The sequence below is a fragment of the Paralichthys olivaceus genome, chromosome 16 (genome assembly GCF_024713975.1).
Source record: "Paralichthys olivaceus isolate ysfri-2021 chromosome 16, ASM2471397v2, whole genome shotgun sequence".
In the NCBI taxonomy this organism is placed as follows: Eukaryota; Metazoa; Chordata; class Actinopteri; order Pleuronectiformes; family Paralichthyidae; genus Paralichthys; species Paralichthys olivaceus.
In genome coordinates this window covers 4091932-4114133 of record NC_091108.1, presented here as the reverse complement: position 1 = coordinate 4114133, position 22202 = coordinate 4091932, and the positions used below count along the sequence as shown (strand labels likewise).

General features: G+C 42.3%; 2 protein-coding genes across 6 annotated transcripts in view; one reads left to right on the top strand and one right to left on the bottom strand.

The window, feature by feature from the left end:
• Positions 1–12: 12 nt before the first annotated feature.
• Positions 13–10318, bottom strand: miga1 (mitoguardin 1). Of its 2 annotated transcripts, none has more exons than XM_020107369.2 (16): positions 10172–10318; positions 8824–8980; positions 7489–7660; positions 6558–6676; positions 6270–6402; positions 6019–6155; positions 5139–5262; positions 4861–4961; positions 3527–3636; positions 3360–3432; positions 2987–3073; positions 2806–2904; positions 2577–2711; positions 2392–2445; positions 2158–2274; positions 13–1865 (listed from the first exon to the last, which is right to left on the bottom strand). In XM_020107369.2, exons 2-16 carry the CDS (start codon positions 8920–8922, stop codon positions 1647–1649), a joined length of 1779 nt encoding a protein of 592 aa, XP_019962928.1. In that variant the 5' UTR covers positions 8923–8980; positions 10172–10318; the 3' UTR covers positions 13–1646. The 2 variants fall into 2 exon arrangements, with proteins under 2 accessions (XP_019962928.1, XP_019962936.1); XM_020107377.2 differs by having other exon boundaries at positions 10130–10285.
• Positions 10319–11043: 725 nt separating this feature from the next.
• usp33 (ubiquitin specific peptidase 33) overlaps positions 11044–22202 on the top strand; it is an 18699-nt gene continuing 7540 nt past the window's right edge. The window contains exons 1-9 of one of the 4 annotated variants that reach the window (XM_069510558.1): positions 11044–11201; positions 14525–14623; positions 14803–14856; positions 14965–15027; positions 17661–17810; positions 18132–18240; positions 20007–20076; positions 21306–21419; positions 21663–21741. In XM_069510558.1, coding sequence (XP_069366659.1) covers positions 14540–14623; positions 14803–14856; positions 14965–15027; positions 17661–17810; positions 18132–18240; positions 20007–20076; positions 21306–21419; positions 21663–21741 — 723 coding nt within the window. In that variant the 5' untranslated portion in view covers positions 11044–11201; positions 14525–14539. Of the gene's footprint in view, positions 11691–12193; positions 12214–14524; positions 14624–14802; positions 14857–14964; positions 15028–17660; positions 17811–18131; positions 18241–20006; positions 20077–21305; positions 21420–21662; positions 21742–22202 lie in introns of those variants that run through there. The other 3 variants (XM_069510561.1, XM_069510559.1, XM_069510560.1) reach the window with 3 other exon arrangements.

The following is a 22202-nucleotide window of genomic DNA, read 5'->3' as shown; positions in this document are numbered from 1 at the left end:
CGCAACAACCGCTCATTTAACACAGAACATATTTATTAGTGTCGTCGATACAAGGTGAGGTCACAAATGCGTCACATGATTTCCTGACGAAATGAAGGACGGCCCGTCTTAAACCACGCTCACATGTGACTCAAATTAAACACGGGGATCAATTCAATCTTTTCAGAAATGCACCTAGAAGTTAACTAAACAAGCGAGTCTCTTCCAAAGTGAAGCCTTGTGGTGTTTCCTCTGAGCTGCTGCTTCTGAGAGAAAGTCAAAAGACGTCCCACATCGATGAGAGGAAGTTCTATGGAGAATTTGTTGTGCAGGTTTTTTTTTTGAGAAAAGCTTAAACACAATTGTGATAAGTGAAGGATGATTTCACCTCGGTCCATAGAAACAATTCTGAAGTGAAAAGACTCGACTTTGGAAGAAAACCACTTTGTTTGTCTTAAGATTTTTCGAGCCTCGTGTGGTTAATATAATTTTTTTGACAGAGGCTGTTTGATAATTTAGAAAGAAATGGTTTCAGTGATCACTCACTGTCAGTGTGTGAGTGTTGTTAAAGACAGGTTCATCTTGTCAGAGGAAAATCCCGCAGAAAGGGCTGATGACAGCCGACGGTGTCGGTCACATGAGGGTCGTCCTTCACCTCTCGTGATTCACACTGTTTCAGAATAAACTCATTTAGTCCTGCAGTGACTCCACTGCTCCAAGCCGTCGTGTGGTGCATGTTCTGTACATGGCAGTGAGTGAACAGCAGAGCGGACGTTAGTGGAAAATAAACTTCAGACGGACATTCAGTGATGGATGAAGGCTTGAATATGTGCATCGACAGTAAGGCTTCTTGTGTCTTTGCCCGTCGTGAAGAGCGGAGGGGCACAGGCTGATAAACAGCCGGACGGTTATGAAACAGTGATGTTTAGTTTCCTGTAGCTGATGGATCATGGTCTGTGGCTGCAGGTTCTCCGGTCAACACTCAAACTGTTTCCCTTTATAAGTAATTTCTCTGGGCAGCGTGTGCTTGTTACAAAAACGCAAAGTGCATTTAATAGCTTCTCATGATGTTCAGTAGGATGTGGAAATACATCTAATAAATATCTTATGAAGTTCAGTTTACAGCCGTGCTACTCAAACCACTGTATGTCTGAAGCTGATCCATTGACGCGTACAGGCACGACTACAATTCCTAAAAAATAAACCCTGCGTCATTTAGCTGTATAATAAAATAAATACCTTTATTTTCTTCACATAAATTGCTCTTAATAGCAGCAAATACACCTAAATACATACTGCTGGAGAACCAATGCCGAGTTTCAATTCTAAGTATTATTGCTGTGAAATAAGTGGGAACTGATGGAGAGGACAGAGGCCGCACTGGAGTTAATGATCATGTGTGAAGGCAGACAGCTGGTTCAGTTTATGAAGATCCTCAGATACAGAGCGATGAGAGCACAAGGTATGATGGGAAATGTGTTTAACGTTAAATTCTACAGTAGATATTTAGTTTCACCAGATGTATGGACCAGATGGGTGGAGGTCACGTCAGAGGGTAAAGTCAAGAGACTGTTGGGCTCTGACCCTCCCATGTGTTTGCTTCCGCTCCGACAGGTTTCTGTGGTCCGACTGGTGGTGTAAATAAATGCTGTGATTTTTCCCGTCTCTCACTGAACTCCCGCCTCCAGCAGGGCGCCGGGCAGCAGCTGCACCTGCGGGGAGCTGCAGCCGTTGACGTGCCGCAGCGAGTCAGCACCCAGGTAGGCGAGCAGCAGCTCGGAGCGGCGGTGCAGCAGGTGGAGCATGTCCTCTGCCAGACTCTCCACGGAGGAGTAACGCACGTTGTCCAGGTCAAAAATGTCCTTCAGGAAGTGCAGCACCTGGTCCTGAGGGAAAAACGAAGAAGCTTAATCTTTTCTAATATCCACAAAGTTACTCGTTTGCAGCAAAGTAGCCGAATTTATCAAAATTCATCATCAACAGGTCGAGTTCTGTTTTTTTATTATTATTATCGGTATTTGACATATATCATATTATTAAGATAATATGATATATTGAACATGTCCTGGCAGCTGTCATATCAAACTGTCAACATGGAAACTCCACATGTAGAACGTGGATCTGGGAGTTGTCGTGTGTTCCTGACCCACACACTGTAAATATAGAAGAAGCACTGACCTTGAAGAAAAAGCAGAAGTCGTGCAGGGAGCTCTTGGGTCCCAGGAAGCCCCAGGCCAGGACGGGGCTGATCTGTTCACACACTGCGTAGAAATGAGCGATGAACCCGTCCGGCACCTGAGACAGGAGAATATTAAAAACATGGGTTTGGGACTGAGGGACTTGAGATTAACAGATTCTTCCAGCGATCATGAAAGTGCTCTAGAAAACACTGTGAAGGTGTCGGACTTGTACCTTCATGTGCTGCCTCTTCTGCTTCAGCACTGACCAACAGCTTGATGCCACCGCCTTTCAAATACAAACCAAAATTAAAGAGGAAAAAGCTGAACAGCCTCAACGATAAAAGTTTCTCAGTAAAACCTGGAACCACAACTTATCTTCTCCAGTTCTCTCTTTAGTTCAGATTTAAGTTCACTCACGGTTTCCTTGAAGGAGCTGTTGAGCCAGCGGTTGTTGATGACGTTCTGGATAGAGACCGGTGGATTCTCCAGGTCCTCAAAGGAATCCATCAGGATGAAGTCCAGCACGATATCGTAGAAGTTCAAATGCTTCACCTGGTGGGAGCGAGAAGGAAATTGGTTGGTCGTGAGACTGGAAAGTAAAAAGTCAAGACTTCAACTGGTGGAGAAGCTGAAACACTTCACTCACTCCTCGTGTGGCCAGCTCCACCTCGGTGTTTTCCCAGTGCTCCGTTTGCTCGAGGAAGCAAATCATCTCTTCGAATACTTCTTCAAATCTCCTTGGGCTCTGGAGACCAGACGGTAAAACGTTATGAGCGGAACGACTCACGGATGACGGAGGATTATTTCATCAGTGGCTTCACTCTCACCTTCTGTGCTTTAACAATAATGGACGACAGGATCTTCTTTCCTGTGTCGGTCAGAAACATCCTGGTCTTTCTCTCACACAAAATGAGCTGGAGACAAAACAGTGTTTTCCTTAAACTGATTCTTTTTGAGCTAAAATTGAATTGAAATATCAACTCAACACACAAGTCTCTGTGAGTTTAGTGGTTCTCACTGTGTAACGTGATGTTTTGGTGAAGTAGCACAATACAATGAATGTCAAATTTAATTGCCAGCTATGACTTGTGTTTGTATTTACACCCTTTAAACTGTATTTCCAACACAAAAATAATATAGAATATCCCCAAATACAGCTGGAAAACACACTTGACAGTAAAATAATATGTCTGTTTGTACCTGACACGCCTGCCGCACACAGTGCAACTTGGCCAAGAAGTCTATGTCCCCAAGACACTCCAGCATCTCAGTCCTGACAATGAAAAATGAGAAAAGAAATCAGATTAACATCCAGTGCTGGTATTCTTCTGTGTTTCATGGGTTTTATAATGACAGGTGTAATTTACCGCAGCACTCTGCAGGAAATCTTTCCGTCCTCCGCCATCTCCAGAGCCTCGTCGTAGAACGAGTGGTGGCCCAGAGCGAAGACGCTCCTCAGCTCCCTGTGCTCCGTCAGCTGACACAGAGACAAACAGAAAGTTATGTTTATGACCAAATAATGATCATTTAAAAAAAACAATTACATTTTCCTGAAATGATTTAAAAAATATAGAGAAGCTGAATTCTGAGCTGACAGTAAAACTTATGATGTCTGGTTCAGACATGATTTGAAGCCCAATTTTCCACTTGAAGATAGAAGCCAAATCACTTTTTTGGGGGGGGGGGAGAGACCAGATGTACTAGTGTGAAAGCTCATGTAGTGTGTGACACCCTGTTGCCAGATTGTAGTGTAGTATGAAGTCTCAACTGCTGCAAGATTCCTAATCACATGACAGCAAGTCGAGTGGTGTGACCTGCACAGTGAATATAGATCTGAGAAATGACGCCCCTCCTGAATTCAAAGTTCTTTTTCTTGACAGATATATTATTAAACATATTTTTGTTTCAGACAATGTGAAGACAAGAAGCTTCCTGTCGCAGTTCTGAATAAGCTGCTGTAAAAAGTTTCTGACCATGAACGACCTGAGACTTGTTTGTAGGTTATAGCAACACTGAGCTGTGCACGATGAGCACTGATGGAGGAATGTAACAGTCTATTTTTAGTGACTCACTGAGTTTAAGTGATCCAGTTTTAAAGCTGAGAGCTGCACCTCACACTCACTGATCAGGAAACAGCAAGTCTGAGGGTTTGAGTATCTTCATCTGAACCTTTTCTTGATGTAACGTGCACTGAACGTGTTAACACCCAGCCCAGGTAGAGATTCACAGCATCTTGAACTTGTCTGAACGTTTCAGTTCAAGGTAAACACGCCTGTGCTTAGCGTTCTTAAGCTCCGGTTTATTCTTGTCCTCTGTGGGTCAAGTGCACCGGTCGCAGTGGATCCACAGCTCGAGGCCCCGCGGTGACTTACTGAGTATAAGAGATGAGCTGAGGGCTGGTAAACACAACCTGGTGAATCTACAGGAAGCTCAGAGCTATTTAAACAAACTCCTGCTGTGGATCAGTCGAGCACCTCATGGTTCAGACACTTTGAGATTAAGGTGTTGACCTTCTCTCTTCAGCTGCGACACCTCTACATTTGTATTATCGTAACAGAGGTAATAGTAACTACAGTGCCAGTGGTAATAGCTTTTTTTGTATAGAAAACATTTTAAACTCACAGAACGTTTCTCAACCATGTCAAAGTTCTTGGGTTGCACGTGAGGAGAAGATCTGCGGACTGTGTTAATTCTCTCTTACCTCCGCAGCAGAGACGAATGAGTCCGTGGAGGCGATGCTCATACTGTCTCTGAGAAACACGTCGTCCAGCTCGTCTCGGCCCAAAATGTCTGTCATTTTATCTGAGGAGGAGAAAGATTATTTCCACTAACCTGTTTGAATGCATCATATTATTAGTAAAGCATTCCAACACTGAGATAAACTTCAACCTTAAGAAACAACGAGAGGGTACTGTGTTTATATATTTATTCCTCTGTGTCGGTCGTGAAAGATTATATAAGACTGCACCAGTGATTCACCCTGGCTGTTGCTGTGGGATGAAGACTCTGACATTCCCAACACTCCCTCAAACTCCTCCTGGAGGTGGTAGGCTCTCTGCAGCAGAGACTTCAGCCGGTGGATGAACTCCGCACTGATGACGTCCTGATCACAAAGACAATCAGGGTGAACCAGAGAAACGTGACTTAGAAATCTTAAAACACTTCAATATGATGAATGGAAAGGTCAGTGCACAGTTTCACTAATCAACTGCATCAGAACAATATTAAGCAGCAAACATTTAAAAGTTACTGATCGACCTCTTCTCACTGATCACTTGTAAACCTGGGTGTTGTCTCTGCTCAGATCAGAATGTTGTTCTCCTGCTACACAGGAATCAAACCACGTTGAAACAGGAGAAACCAGTAACTACATCTCAAAAACCACAGAACCGATCTAAATTTGGTGGAGGGGCGGGACACGACCCGACGAGGAACCCACTTGGGCTGGGGCCGAGGAAACATGAAGAAATCTTACTTCAAACATCTTCTTCAGCTCCTTTTTTGAGAATCCCCCTCGACGCAGTCTTTTAATGAGCTTTATCGAGGAAGCCCAGAAGCAGGGGATATCCTCCAGGACCAGGCAGCCGACTGGACGACTGTTTGGGTGCCCAGGCTTAACTGCTTGACCCTCACTAATCCAAAACCCTTCCCACTGGGTTTCAGAGCAAACGAGTTATACAATCTAAACTCTGTGACACGGGTGGGTTGTCAGAGTGCCAGTTATTTGTGCGAATGTTTGTGGGAGATTTGCTCCTCTGATCCTTCCTCTGGTGTAAAACAACAGAGTATATACGCAGGACATTCGAGTGGGTCTTGACTCATTACGCCGACTTGTTTAATCATGTTTCTGTGTGTTCACCTCCATGCCCTGCTCAGCGATGGCGTCTCCAGCCCCCGTTTTCACCGAAGCGCAACTCTCGTCGTCCTCGGCCTGCCTGGTCCTGAATGTCAACGCTTCCTCCCACCGCCCCAGAGCCTCTTCAAACAGATCCATACCTGCAAACACAACACATCTCACAATGAAACACTGATCATTACAACAGAGGGGCCAGATAGTTCCATCGTTTCAACACATTTATTAGAGGCAATGTGGTGCGTGTGTGTTTTTACCCATAAGGTACAGGTTTTCAGGTGTGGTGACTGGTAAGTTGACGACACTGCAGATGTCAGCTTCCCCCACTCTGTCCCAGCAGATGGATTCGTTTGCACAGGTGCTGCTGCTCGACGAGTTCATGCTTTTTACCTGTAAAGACAACAAACCACCATATTTCGCTTGCAGGCACCGGGAGCAGTATTTCATGTGATGTAGTATTTATGTGTAATTATGTTCTTGGGCTATGATCTCAAATATAAATCTTTAAACAAGTGCTTCATAATAAACCTGTGCTTTTGTCTCACCGAGGCCAAACTGAGCAGAGACCCGGACAGCTTCCGGTAATCTCCTGTGGTGAGGACCAGACCAGAGGAGTAGCCATTCTTGGAGTTGAGGGAGAGGGTGATGTTCTGACTGGTGTTATCTGGATAGATAAAGACGATAGGGTTTACTGATAATGTTTAAGAGAAAGATCAGAATACAATGATCATGTAGCAGGATGACACAATGGATGAGCCATGTCTGCTGATTTGATTCAATACAACAACTGATTTAAATCACTTGCAACTTGTTTTAATAATTTACCTGCACACTCATGTTGTTAAACCCAGACCGGTTTGTTGCATCAGATAATTATAAAGATAATCATAATACAAGACGAGAAAAATTCGAGAAACTACAAAAACTGAACTGGCTGTGTGAACTTGAAGTCATCAACGCTCCAGAATCTATTACGTTCCAAAGAATTACTTACGCTGGTCACTGGCTCGTGATTCAATCTAATCCTAAATGTCTAATCGGTAATAAATCTTCCTACGGGAGATTAAATGAATTGAACCAGGAGTTTTAAAAGTCAAAGAGTGTGGGCGTCCCTTCAGACAAAGCTTGGAATAAGCCTCCCCCTTAATAAGTTTAGTTGTCTCGTTTCACTCAGTTTCTGAAAGCATACACGATCATGGTTTTACTATTTGATCCCATGGACACAACAAGTGAGGCAAGATGTTCTAACGCAAAAACATAAAAGATCCGAGCTGAAGATTTATAACTTCTGTCTGACAGAAGTGGGGAAATTCCCAAAAATGAATGTAACTCTGAACTATCTCATGAACAAAATCCCACAGTACATGATGTCTGTTTACGATCACTACAGACTGAGAAAGTGTTGACACGTGGTTCATCTTTAAACCCAGTCATTCGTTGAAGGTAGAAAAAAAGACCAGTGTCAGGAAGTCTTACCGTTCTCTGCCAACGCTGGGGAGAAGAACTCAAACCCAGCTCGCTCCCACTCAGGCGAGAGAGCCTTCTTTCTACCCTTCCTCCTCTGGAAGCGTCGTGCGAGGAAGAGGAGTGAGAAGGCACCAAATGCAGTGGCTGCCACCAGCTTCTTAGTTCCTGTGCTGACACTCACCTGGAGGAAGAAGTAGAAGTTAAGACATTTATGCATTTTAAAAAGGAATCCTCCTGAACGGTAGATAAACATGAAATGTTAAAAATGGAGATTCAAACATTGATGACCAAACAGCACAAGCTGGGGAAAGATATTATGGATGAAAATACATTAAGTGCAGAGTTTAACTGAAGAAGGAACTCAAAATATAAATGACACTGGTGAGTTCTGAGAATCAGCGTCCAGCCTGTCATGTAGATTTTGGTTTCAGATAGCGTGCAGAGCCCCTGTTCGACTATACATAGAAACACTGACGAGGAGATTATCCACAGACACCGCTGCTGAACGCTCCCAACAAATGAAGATTACATAAACACTCAGCTTGGAGCTGTGACAACAAACATAATATTGACTTATATTCAGCCACTGAATAGAAAGCAGTGATTACATGATGCTTCAGGCCTGCAGGGTTTCTGCGACCACACAAACACACACACAAACAGCAGACATGCTCCTACCACATTCTTAATGACATCAGATCCGCTACCTGACACTGGGCACACACACACACACGTACACACTCTTGTCACGTACGACTCATAAACACAATGACACAGAGGTCACTCAAGGGAAAATACCAGTTACCATCCTGACAGACACGAAACCAGCAAAAAAATGATGATTTTACCTGAAAATATGAAATTATGTTACATTAACACATGAGCTGTTCAATGTACTTTTACTTTGTTTGCATACTTTCAAAGTGTAATTTTACTTTTCAGTTTTTAAATTTGATTTTGATTTGTGTGCGTGCTACATCCTAAACAAACTGCATAGATTTCCATTTGTATGGAAAAGGTTCTTTACTCCAACAATGCAAATGACCAAAGTCTATTCAGTAAATGTTTTGTGAGGTCACGAAAACATCGGCCGTGATGGAGACAGTGTTGATCTGTTAATAATGATCATTCACTATTGTCAGAAGGTCAAAATATAGTTAATATATAATATATATATAATATAATATAGTAAAGTTTCCACTACGTAATGAGAGTGTGATTCTGCAAATCTTTAGCTGTATCTAACTGTCCCCCTCAACAACCTCCCCTCTCATGACCCAGAGGCAGACACCAGAGAAAACTGCTCAGGAACACCTGCCACTTTCAACCACACACAGAACCAACCTGTGCCAGGGAGCTGCAAACGGACATCGGCAGGTTAACCATGCGCAGGGCAGCGGCCTTGACGGACAGCTGGGAGCATGTGAGGGTCTCATGTGTCATTGTGGCGGTCTATCCATGTCTTGGCAAGTCTGTCATTCACTTCACCATCCTGCTGGAGCTGAAGAGGATGACAGGAGTGAGTTGCATGCAAGGGTTTAACCTTGGAGATTCAGGAGGGGATATAATCACATTATTACATAAAGCCTCTGACATACAGTGTGTGCAAGTGGCACCGTGCAGCGAGGCTTATCCACCACATACTTTATATATCGCACAAAAACAGGACATAAAATGTGAAATTCCTGTGGGGACGTGTGAGTCGTTCACTGAGCTACAGGACCGTCAGCACGCCCACCACAGGTATTTCAAACATCAAGAATGTGGCCGTCTGGGGACACAAGAAAATCGCAGGCTTTTTCTTTCTGCATGTACAACATTGTTTACTCCTCTCTGCACCTTCTAAGCTGCTGCGTGTCCACCTGACACGGTCGGATGCAACATCCAATTAAGTTTGCACCGGACGCTCATGTGCCTCATCGTCACATGGTGGTTTATCCCAATCTGACACAACTTTTACATTTCGTGTTGTTCATCAAGTCACTTTACAGTGAGTCTCCTCAAATACTAACGTGTTTCCATTTCCCTGATTGGATTTAGTAAACATGAATGATATTATGATATGTCAGAAGGAATAGTTTGCGTTGGGATTTGTAGAAGCACAGATTAAATGACATAGGATGGGATACGATATTTATACCTTACTAAATGTCTACATCTCTTAAAGTCTGAATTAAAGCTAGAAATCTGTTTAAAACTCATTGCAACAAAAATACTGTCACTACAGTGAAATGTGTATATAATGAACATACTCAGCAGTCTTTATTCACTTTATAATATCTGTATTCTCTTGTCTACCTCATTCTGACCTGCTGATGTAACAACCCCAGTGTGTGGATCAATAAAGTTTTATCTTATCTTATCTTGTGAACATTATTCTGACTGAAATAACTGAATTCACTCATAAATGTAATTCATTAACATAACTCCGAATATATTCTCCATTAAATGAATGAGTCTCAATGACTTCACGACGCGTTTACAGAGTAAAATAAAAGATCAGGGGCAGAAACAGTGAAAGATCAAAGCCCCTCATCATGAAATCAAACAGCTCTCAACTCAACTGGCAGCTAATAGCCAACTTAGCTAACGAGGCTAATAACAGCTAGCAGCGTTATTCGTCCTGAATGAAACTGAGAGAGACTCTGACTTTTATCTGAACGTGTCGATCGGACAGCATCGATGTCCTCACCGGGGAGTCTGGAGGTTTCCTCCGGGGGTGTGAGCTCCGGTGTTCGCCGGTGGCTCGCCGGCTCCTCCAGCTGACCTCGGCGGCGGCAGAGTGAAGGACTCCGGCCGCAGCACGCGTACCGTCTAGCTTGAATTTCAAAATAAAAGCACGCGCGTGGTTGAATCAGCGGAGTTGCTGCGCCCCCTCATGGCTGTCTCAAATATTACACATATAACACGTTATTATCTTATAATAACAATATGTTATGTAATATAATCTACATTCTTAAGGTTCATGTACATTAAGTTAGTCATCCCAGGACCACTGTGCAAATGTTTTGGGCACTAAAAGTAAAGTGGGGCTGAGAGCAATCCCTCAGATTAATGGTTGGAGAGTTAAAGTCCCCCCTAATATCTTTTATTTATCAATAGACTCCATACAATGTGCAGTAAAAGAATTAAAACAATATCACATCATATATCATTTATCAAATGTCATATATCATATTCAACTTTATTTGTCCCCAGAGGACAATTCCCAGGCACATAGAGGATGTCAAAACACAAGTAACAGCAAGAAAGAATAATAAATAAACAATACAATAAAAATGTAATATAAAAGCATAGAGAAGTTGTATTCATGAATAAGTATAAATACGCAGATTGCGTTTAATAATATTCTAAAGAGACTAATGTGGCTTATTTCATATTAGTCCCATTGCTATGATACACATTTACTACGCATTTGTTGTAACGTAATTAATATCTAATCACTGATTGTGTATAACTGAGCTCATTGTGATATACTATATAATCATTATTATATATAAGTATAAAGGGATTTAAAATGAATTTGAGATTACACAGTAAGGGTTTACACCGGAAAGGGGCGGAGACAGTTGTAACGTTAGCAACCACGCTGAGCGACGGTGATCGGTAAAGTGAAGGATTCCTCCCATAGAAATGTCTCCGAGCTCGGCCTGAATCCGCCTCCTTGTCCCCGAGCTCCACTAGAACCACGCGAGCAGCCTCCGTGTCTCTCCGTCCTCCAGGTAAGACGCGAGGGTGTCGTGATGTTGTCCACGCCAGCTAAGCGCTGCAGTCGCAGTGGGAGCGACGGGGCGTTCGTGTAGCGCACAGTTAGCTGGTTAGCATGAGCTAGCATGGTCGCTGGCGAGATGGTTATCGCTGGCGAGTTATTTCTCCCCCCCGGCGGCGTCCTCGTGAAGCCGAGCCCCTGCACCGTGATCCCCCGGGGGCTGTTAGCGGTGTTGTAGCCTGCGAGCGGAACCAGAGACCCGTTACATGACCGGTCACGCCAGCGAGCTAACGCTAGCAGCTAAAGGTTGCTAGTCGGACCGTGACGCTGTCAGCGCCTCGCCTGGTTTTGACAGCTCGGTCTGAGCAGTGGAGGCCAAAGCCGCACATCTGGATCCCACCCCGGCTCCTGCACCTCTGGATACACCGGATACTTATCTTTGAACCCGGGTGGGATATTTGTGTTTCTCTCGAACACGTCACATTTGAGCCTCGACTGCAAGGTAACGTTGCGTTTTAAACATAACGGCTAATGGGCTTCTTGCTAATCGAGGCTACAAAGACACCTGGGCTGACACTGTGTCATGTTTATTTCTGTGTTTATATCTCTCAGTGTTTCAGCTGCTGGGTTCAACTCTGACACGGACCAACATGGCATCATATCGGCCTCATGAACAGTGGCTGCTCTGCCCCACCCTGACGGACTGTACCTCTTTGTGCAGATTCAAATCTTCCTCATTGTTGTTGTTGCAATCATAATTCAGAGTCATCGTGTGGGTTGTGGGGACAGTGAAAGGTCGAGGATGGTTTGTGAGGATGAAACACTCGGGTCTTGTTTTCTTTGCGTCGTCGCTGGAGGCTTGACAGTGAAACCACCGGCTAATCAGATTTTCCTGGTGCGTAGTACTTGGCTGTGATCGTAGTAATCGTTTGCTGAGGCTCACAGTGAGTTTGTTGACTTTTTGAACAGATGCCTCCACCACGACAGCAGCCTGGTTCAACCTGCATGTGATCCTACGAGACTCGGTGGGTTTGTTTACTTTGTGTAGAGTTCGATTCCAGTCTGATAAGATGGTTTGATTATTAAACACGTGTGCAACTTGTGCAAGGCTGAACATGAACTTGACTGAGGATTGACTTCTTCCTGGGTTGATGATGATCTCCCAGTAGATCTGTTGTTAGGTTGTGGATGGATGATATGTATGCCTTTTCATCTTTACTTGATTAATTGTTCATGAAACAGCAGCAGACAATTGAGAAACAACCATCAAAATATCCTGAAGCGCAACTTCTTGTTTAGCTCAACCAACATCACAAATCTCAAAATATTAAATTTACTTCAATGTAAGAACACGAAATGCAGCATGTTCGTAACGTGTCATCATCAAATATGTAGTTATAATATAATATTATTGTTGCAAGCTAATTTTATTTCAATTGATTGACCGACTAAATATTGCAGCTCCGTTCAGTGCTTTTTCTCTGCAAACAGATATAATGAATGGACCCTTGAATTAAATTAAAATGATCACAAACTATCTAATTATCAACCACAAACGTAAAAATATGTGATCTCTTTGTGTGTTTTCTGTAGTCAGCTGTCTCATATGTGTCCTGTCAAGCCAGCCCCGTGGTCTAAAGTAGGCTGGTATGTGGCAACACCCAGGCCAAGTGGTATTTACGATGTTGGCGTGGTTTAAATGTGCTGAATCACAGTACAGAGCTGTGAGCTGCTGTCATCATGGCGCAGACACCTGAACACATGGTTGAAAGCCTGAATGTCGTTGTGCGACCTCCAGCCAGAGCCACACATGGTGTGTCCACTGTGGGCGAAGCGGTTTTACATTCAATGATGTAGTTCTTTTTTCGTCAGCAGGCGCTTTGTTATCTCAAGTTTAAGGTCTGCAGATAGTTTAGCCAGGGAAAGACAGTGGTCGTTAAGATCAATGAGGGTTATTACTCGTTTAGGATACTATCAATAAAGAGTGAATTATTAACTGACTCCTGCAATTAATTCACAACATCCTCTGTCACTCTGCAAGTAAATCCCCTGCTCCCCTCAGGGCTAACTGAGGCACCACGTGAGCCTTGCTCCTGTAGTGGAAGAGATGGGACCGCAGCCTTCTCAAGAAGCCTGATTATAGAAAGCACCATTGGTTGACTGTAAGACTAATGTACAGGGCTACCCAGCTTCCTCTTTTCATACACGCTGAAAAGTACAACAGGGCTTTGTACCAAAGGAGACAATGTCAGTCTTACAGAATTTAAGGTAATCTGATGAAGTCTTTTCTTGAATTATTAGGTATTTGAGTATTAGGGAAATTTTGGAAGCAACCATTTGAGCTGTAATATTTAATCTATTACCATATTTGATAAATAATTAAAAGTAACAGCCATTTAAGGTAGATGTATGAATTTCATCATCCCTAAGACTACTAGCCATGACTAGAAATACATCTGTTTTAAGTTTTGTGTACATAATCCTTATTCCTAAGGTAAAAGATCATAGTGGTATAAAAACTGACTTGTGGGAAAGTGAATAGTGTTATACCTGTGTAGGCTGCTGCTCCAGAGAAACAGGCTTTTGTGGACCAAACGGAACAATTCTTCTTTATTTTAAGTGGGACTACAAGATGGAGCTAATTGTCATATTAATATCCTGAATTTGTGTTTAGTTCCTCAACATCTCTAGTGACTGTATCAGTAGCAGAGGATGAACACAGTTTGTTTTCTCGCTGCCTGGACTCTGCAGCATTTTCTGCTGATTAAATGTCCTCATTTGACCACGAAAATGAAGAAAATCTGCATTACTAGCCATTGTTTTAATTTATTTATATATTTCTTGCGAAATACATTCATTGTCATATGACTTTTCTAGATCCGCAATTATATTTTTGTGAATAAGCATGTTTTATTCACTCAGGCTTTGTTTACAGAATATTTGTTCTGTATTGAATCATTTGCGTTGGCTTGATTTTGCTGCCGTGTCACTAAAAACTTTAATGACCCAACTATTCATACGATGCTGGAGCCACAAGTTGTTGACAGCTGTGGCCGTGATGCGCTGCTTGGTGTATCAGGGGCAGATAATAAGAGGAATTTGTTAGTCGTGCAGGCATGGAAAAACATGTTGTGTGGCGGTGACTCGAGTTACAGCCGGCTGTTCTTCTTGTCCTCTGTGCTGTTCCTTGGATGTGTAGTGTCTCCTATCATCGTATCAAGTATCTGATGCTGGGCTGATAACATTTCTTATAACAAGAAGTCACCTGACCTTAAACGCAAGCTGCCTGTTTTTTGTCTCATTTTGTCTCTTTCTCTCCCACTTCCTCTCTCTCAGACTTGTGGGTGAGCCATGCCGCTGATGTCTAGCTGTGACTGCCCCCACCTGGACTGTGTGGGGGAAATCACCAAGGAGGAACTGATTCAGAAATCCCATGTGAGTGACCCTGTCCACCCTGTCTTTTAACAGTCGCTTTTTTAATATAACTTCACCAAGTCTGAATTTGACACAGATATGCTTTGGTTTCCTGTCTGCATTTGAAGTTTGGTGCTGTCTCGCTGATTTTAATTTCAAAAAGACGTGACTCTTACCTGAGTGTCCTCTCTCTTTTCTAGGGCCAGTGCCAAGACTGTAAAGTTGGAGGACCAAATTTGTGGGCATGTTTGGAGGTAAGATAAAGTTAAGATAAAGATAAAGGTAAGACAGTTTGAAATACTGCTCACTAACACAGGAATTGTAATTCTTAACATCTTGGTTTCTCCAAACTTTTCCTCTAGAATGGCTGTGCGTATGTAGGATGTGGAGAATCTCACACTGACCACAGTACTGTCCACTCGCAGGTAGGGGATTGAAGAACTTACTCATTTCCTTTCAGCAGGAAACTGATAAATCATTTATAGAAAAGAGTGGACGGAATGGGACTGAAAGGGAGGAAATCTTGATTGTGATACTGAATTTAAAAACAGAAGAACGATGTAAAAGAGAGGAGGTGTAAGAAGAGAAGCAGATGAGGCACAGATGTGAGTCAAGGACAGGACTCACTTTGTGTCCCTGGAGCTTTGCCCTGAAATAAAACTGCCTCCAGCGCCGCTTTATTTTTGAAGTTTTCTCTCCATGATTAAAAAGCCTGCACGTGCATCTTTTAGCTTTTTAAGGACATGCATTGTTAAAAACCATCAAGGCAACTCTGTGTCCCTACATCTCCACATTCAGTGCCGTTTCAGCAGTGGATCATCCATTATTAATTGCCATTCCTCTGGGAAGTGGGGGAGATACACCCATTCTGTCAGTTCCATGGTTACAGTATCTGCCCCTACTGACTGCTCTAAAGCTTTACTCAGCCTCCAGTGTTCTCAGCGTTGACTAAGGCTTTTCCTGCAGCCAAGTCGGGTTGGACGAAGTGAAGGAGACAAAAAGCAAACGTGTAATTTGCTCTTCTTATTAGCATCTGCACAAATACTCAAAGTGTTGTTGAAAAAGAGCCTGTTTAAGTGCAAACCTTCTCAGAAGCGGAGCTCTTCACCAAGATATGAGCCAGGTATCAGATACAGAACATGCTGCTAAAGACATTTATTATTAGCAGGCTCATTTTAAAATGATATCACAGCGAATATGATATCTGGTGCCATATCTGAGATACCTATCTGTGCAGCCTGCCAACTACCTTTTGTGTTTTTCCAGTGGCAGCCATCTTTAAATCTTGTAAGAATAAAGGCCATGCTTAATTAGTGCTCTGGAGGCCCTGAGGGGAGGGAAACATTTTAATCTCTTGACTGTGCAGTGAGAACGACTGGGGTTGGATCAGAGCAGATGCATTAATACATGGGAATTAGGGCCACTGCTGTTCAAGCTATGAACTTAAGTATTGAGCAGATAAGAGGGACAAGTGTGGGGTTATAAGGTAAAACTGGGTCAGCTAAAATCAGAAGAAGCTCCACTTCTATGCTTAGAAAATGGGACACAGTATTTTTTGCATAGATTTGTATTTCAAATATCATTATGCACTAAAACTAACTTCTAAAGCAAATTTAATTAACTGTAAACCTCATCAACAAATTAACAATCATTACTGTTTCTGCAGACAAAGGGTGTTGAGATTACCACCGACAGTTGTTTTCAGGCTTCTTGTTTTCCACTTCAAATATCACTTGTGTTGACCAGTTATTTAGCAGCTTTACATGAATTTGAATAATGAGGTTAGTGGCAATCTGTGTTTGTTATTTGAGTTTGTTCAGTAAGGGCCAGAGGGGAGACTTGTGTTTTTTTATATTACAGATATAACCAGACCCCACCTGCTTCTTACTCAGAAGATAAAGCAGATAAAAACACACTGAAGCTGTTTCTCTCCAGGAACATAAATGTTACAGTCACTGCCACGATTAAACAGGTTTTATGACATCATGAGCCTGATTCTTTGTGTGAGTGTCAGCAGAAGCAGCATTAATGATTTGTTTTGCACGAATTTTACGATTGTTTAAGGTAAGATGTTCACCAATTCATCAAACAAGACGTGAAATTAATTGCCATAAAGTATCACTGTAAAAGCACACTTCATTGTAATAGAACACATTAGGCGGGTTGGTGAAACATCCTCTAAGACCCATAAATCCAGCTTGTTATTAATGCCCCTACCTGCTGTACTTCCCTTCATAAATGATTTAAACGGGGGAAGTTTCATGGTCTGGTGTGTTCCCTCAGTCCGCCCTGCTCGGCTGTGCCCCTCTGTGTGAAGGCTTACGCAGCCTTGATGAATAATGTAGAGTCTGCTGGTCGGCAGCTGCTCACGTTCAGGTTCCTGTCGACCTGCCAGGCTGCTGGTGTTTGTCACAGCAGCAGTGGGTCAGCAGAACTCGACCATTTCAACACAGCAGCAGAAGTCTGCACTAGTTTCGACAGAAAATGATTCAATTGATTTTCTTGCACAAATACAAAAAAATGGCCGTGTTCCAGTATCTCTGTTGTAAGGGTTTTGATAAACTGAATATGTTTGGACCTTTGGTACGATTAAACAAGTAGTTTCACAACAAACTTGAGACCAATTTCCTTCAACAATTTTTTGGCTTAATCATCATCAGATTTGTCAATAGAATCGAGGTTTATATGTGCTGCAGTTTTCTCTTTTTCTATAATTTTCAGACTTGAAGTCCTCTTATACACTTTTTCTGTCAATAACTAGACTATAATAATTAGTCTGTTGGCTGTGCCACAATTAGAGTTTGTACACCAAAGAGTTTCGCAGACCAAGGCAGGAGCAGTCACACCTACTGTGTATCTGTTACATAAGAGCCAAAGCAACATGTACTAATGAGAAACTGATAGGAAGATTGTGTTTAAGATTACAAAGCATCTTGTTGATAACAAAGTGAAAACGTGCTTTATCAACTGTTCTGGGATAAATATTAACAGTTTTTTTTTCACTTTGTTTATACTTTCTATTCACAAAATGTTTTTCTTTTGACAACTTTGTGTGCAGGAGACGCGGCACAACCTGACGGTGAACCTGACCACGCTGCGGGTGTGGTGCTACGCCTGCGGCAAGGAGGTTTTCCTGGAGCGAAAACTCGGTCCGCACTCGCCCCGCGCCAACAGCAAACCCCTTTCCCCTCTACAGAGCGCTGGCCAGGTAACAGCAGACTCCCATCTGTTTATTACAGATTATATCAAACATACAGTTTAAAGCTGAAATATATTTATTTACTAAGTCAGAGGCAGGTTTGAAGTTAAACAACGAAAAGCATCATGAATGTTTTCTATTTGCCAGACTGATGATTGAATAGAAAGGTTTACACTGCATGCTTACTATATTATCACTTAGTTACATAACTATGCTGTCATACTGAATGATAAATTCCCTCAGTCTGAACTCCCAGTCAAGTTGTACAGTTATTAATTTACTGGATAATACTTTTTATGACCATGCTGGCGTGTGTTGTTGTTCCTCCAGGACAGCAGCAGGGCCCCTGGGAGCCCAACCTCTCTGAGAGTGCCCCCTAATGGAGGCTGTGAAGACCTGGACATGGAGACTGAGGAAGAGGAGGACCGGCGGGCGAGAGGTCAGTTTACGCAGAGGAATTGTTGTGCGTCATAATAACATCAATGACACGAGCTTAAATAAGGAATAAGATCATTATATAATTAAAAATCAGTCAACTGCAATACAACAAACCAAATACCAGCTATTTCCACAAATATCAGCAACAATTCAATAAATTTATTTGAACATAAATGTCTCATTTAAATTTAAAAATTTAAATTTGCTAGATGTCCATATCTAGAGTTTCAGTGCTGCTGCAATAGACATTTTTCTTTCCAATATTATCATTTTTAAATCTTATACTTCTGAAGTGAGTGAGGTGAATAAAATGTAATAAAATGTTATCTTCAAGTGTGACAGAATTAAAATTGAAACCCTCAGACACAGGACCTCGGTAATCAGCTGCTGCTTTAGTTCAAAGAAAAGCTTGTAGTTGGATTTAATAAGAGAACGGTTGCATCGAAGTGAGCGTTTTAAAAGACGCTGACACACCAAGCAGACTTCAAAGTAGGAACTGACGCCTCAAGTGTTAAAAGTTGTTCTTGAACGCACCGCAGAGACCCCGGTCAACATCCGGAAACATCATCTGGAACGCAAAGAGCTGCCGATGACGGCTGAGTAGACCCATACCACAAAAATGCAAAGAAATTACAGAGCACCATACGTGACTCCACAGCAGAACTCCAGTCTGCTTCTGTGCAGCTCACACTTCAGTGTTGAGAGCTTCAATCCCACCAGAGGCATCCAATGCAAATAATGTCTTCTAACACAGTGAGATACAAACCGGCTTCTCCGAATGACATATGCTATGTTGAACTTCATGCGGTGCGGCTCGTGGTTTTGGCAGCAGTCACAGCTTTTGGTTATTTTTGTAACACGGATCATATGATTAGGAGGAGGAGTAATTAGGCTCTGTGAGAGTAACGTCTGGTCATGTGAAATCAGAGGCAAGCCTCGCTCCGATGTGAATCTAGTTATTGTGATTTGGCTGATTTTGCTCCATTGTGGTCAACAACTGGAGCTGCAGCAGCGGATGTGACACATGCCTCATGGAGGGCAATTAAGGTTTTTCAGTCTGACTGCTGCTTCCTACCGAGTCATAGCTCAGTCAAATTTGAACAACTACAGCAGAAATTATCCCCGTATTTTTAGATTCAGTCTGACCTTCAGCTTCCGAGAAGACGATTATCCCCCAGTGTCTCTCACAAAATAAATCCTCTTAGAAAAAAAAAGAGTTGCTCCCCCCCCTCTGACTGCAGAACTTGCCTGAGAATCATCACATTTTAAAGTTTTCTCTGTAAAAAGGATAATTGTCTGGACACTCATGGGTATATTACAAACCGGACCTGCTAAGAGCTAATACTTTTATAAACGTCAAAGTTGACAAAATGTAAAAAAAAAAAAAAAAAACAGGGCTTGAGGCTTAGCCCACAGTTAACTAACTTCACTGACTCCTTGGCAACATTATACTTCCTAATAGTAGGAGTCGGAAAATGCATTAATATTACCAGCTGTGTTTTGTCTGACGCGACTCTGACATCCCGCGTATGAGATGATGGATAACTTTTCTCTGCTTTACTTGGAAAAACAACATCTGAGTTCATCCATCATAGTTGATTTAAAATACATCAGGCGGCCACTTTCTCTGCTCTCATTGTAAAATATTAATAAAGAAATGGAAAGGGTTGTCTTGCTAATGTAAATGGTTCCTGCCTGCCATCAAATTCACACGAGTTTGATGAGTAAGTGGTTTTAATTTCCTCTGTGTGTTTCTCTGTCCCTCAGGCCTGACGGGGCTGAAGAACATCGGCAACACCTGCTACATGAACGCTGCCCTCCAGGCCCTGTCCAACTGGTGAGACCTCACACTCTGTTTACCTTTCCGCTGTCCCTCTGTCAACATATCTTCTCCACGTCCCCCTTTCTGTGACTCTGCTCTTCCAAGGCGCTTCTCTTCAGTAGCCATTTGCTCTTTTTTTTATATTCTTTATTCCCTGGCTGCCTGCTTCTGGTTGACTGTGAGAAACGACCGTGGCTGTGCTCATTTGGGAGAGTGACGGCTGAGTGAAAATTGCTGCAGTGCACCATTTGAGATGGCAGAAATGGCCTTTTGTAGATCCCTGTAGGGTCTTCTGTTACAAATGAACACCAACTCTTTCCCCATCTGCCATGCCCCCTCTCCTCCTCTTTTCTTTTTCCCTCTCTCACCCTGTCTTTTTGTGCCTTTCTCTCCCACTCACCCTCGTTTTGTTGCTGTTTACTGAATTGCCAATACCTGATTCAGTCTTCTTGATTGGATTGTTGGTGCGGTCGCTTAAATTGGTACTCAGCAGCAGCAGCAGCAGCGTGTGAAGCTGTGTTATTGCTTACTCTTTATCTCGCACTTTATTCTCCTCAGAGGCTGCATCTTTTTTTTCTTTTTTTTTTAAATTAAACTGATGATGCCTCGTCTGGATTCAAGCCTAATGGAGAAAGATGTGGGTCAAAATTTGCAATCTAAATCACATTCCAGAAATAGGAGAAAGTGAGTCACACAGCTGCAGAAGGAGGGACGTCTTCTGAAACTTCACTTTGATGTTGTTTCTGTTTGAACACATGCTTCCTCAACTTTCTGTCGGGTCATTAATACGTTAGAAGGACGTTTCTCTCGCCAAGGGAAGGGAACACTCAATGCCTTGTTCATCCTGTAGTTTGTCTCTTTCTGGCAAAATCCGCTCTGTATACATCAAATAGAATCTCCTCAGCTGTTTCTCTTTATCAGCGATTTCCAGAGTCCTGGGAGTTTTCTCACTTTGCAAGTGAAATGAAATAAATGAAAAATACAGAACTGTGTAGAAATGCTGAACTGGATCTGGATCTCCTTTCCATTTGAGTATTTTTCTGTTTGGTGTGAACTCTAAAATTATTAGCATTTGTTCCGGTATCTATCAACATAACACAATCTCGCCAAATTATATTATATATATATATATATTATATATATCTAGTTCTCTCAACAAGAAATAAATCCTCAGTCAAATATTATATTAGTAAAAGCCTGTTTCGTCCCCACATGTGATGAATTCAACCCTCTCTCTGCTGCAGCCCGCCGTTGACGCAGTTCTTTCTTGAATGTGGTGGCATGGTGAGGACAGACAAGAAACCTGCACTCTGCAAAAGTTACCAGAAACTAGTTTCAGACCTGTGGCACAAGAACAGGTAGGTGGTTTCTTTTTGTTGCACCGGTTGTTGTTTGAGTTAAAAGTACATATACGTTTTCCCACAAGCCACAGCTTACTTCAGAATTCACGAATGTCATCTGATATAGTGAATAGAACAGATGATATTATAAGTTCACATCTCTATAGAAGCAGATTTTTCCTCTCTATGATGTTAAACTGTATTATGGTATTGTTTATGGCAATACTTTTATTCACCAGGCTGTGTATTGTCACATTACAGACCCTCCTACGTCGTCCCAACCAACTTGTTCCAAGGGATCAAATCCATAAATCCCATGTTCAGGGGATATTCTCAGCAGGTGAGTCGTCACAGATGGTAAAATATACATGATATACATACACAACTGCATTATAGATAGATTGCTAAATATTAACTACTGACATTGTGACTTTGATACCTTGAAAAGTAAGTTATGATGTGGATTTTTTGCTTCGGCCTTTTGTGTAAATGTGAATGTAATACTGAAACAATGAGTATTTTATCGATTTTACTTTATTTATGATGTTTGTGTACAGCATGAAACACAAAAACTTGCTCGTCACGAAACATTTCCTCGAGTTTAACTTTGTGCTCAGCTGCGGTTTTAATGGGTCTAATGTCCATATTATAAAGTTGTCCCAGATCACATAGTCTTCTTTTCCACTCCATAACCCTCAGTGCTCATTCCTTTACTGAAATTACATTCACTCCAGCTCGAACCATAAACTTAAATCCTTTGCCCCTCACTAACTCAGAGCTGCAGACTTTTCATGCACACAC

Bases quoted from the DNA above. Each gene is read 5' to 3' on its own strand.
- miga1 (XM_020107369.2), bottom strand. From the start codon at position 8,922: ATGACACATGAGACCCTCACATGCTCCCAGCTGTCCGTCAAGGCCGCT. The intron at 7,661-8,823 runs GTTGGTTCTGTG...TTCTTCCTCCAG, and splicing joins TTTGCAGCTCCCTGGCACAG to GTGAGTGTCAGCACAGGAAC. The intron at 3,433-3,526 runs GTAAATTACACC...TTTCATTGTCAG, and splicing joins ATTTCCTGCAGAGTGCTGCG to GACTGAGATGCTGGAGTGTC.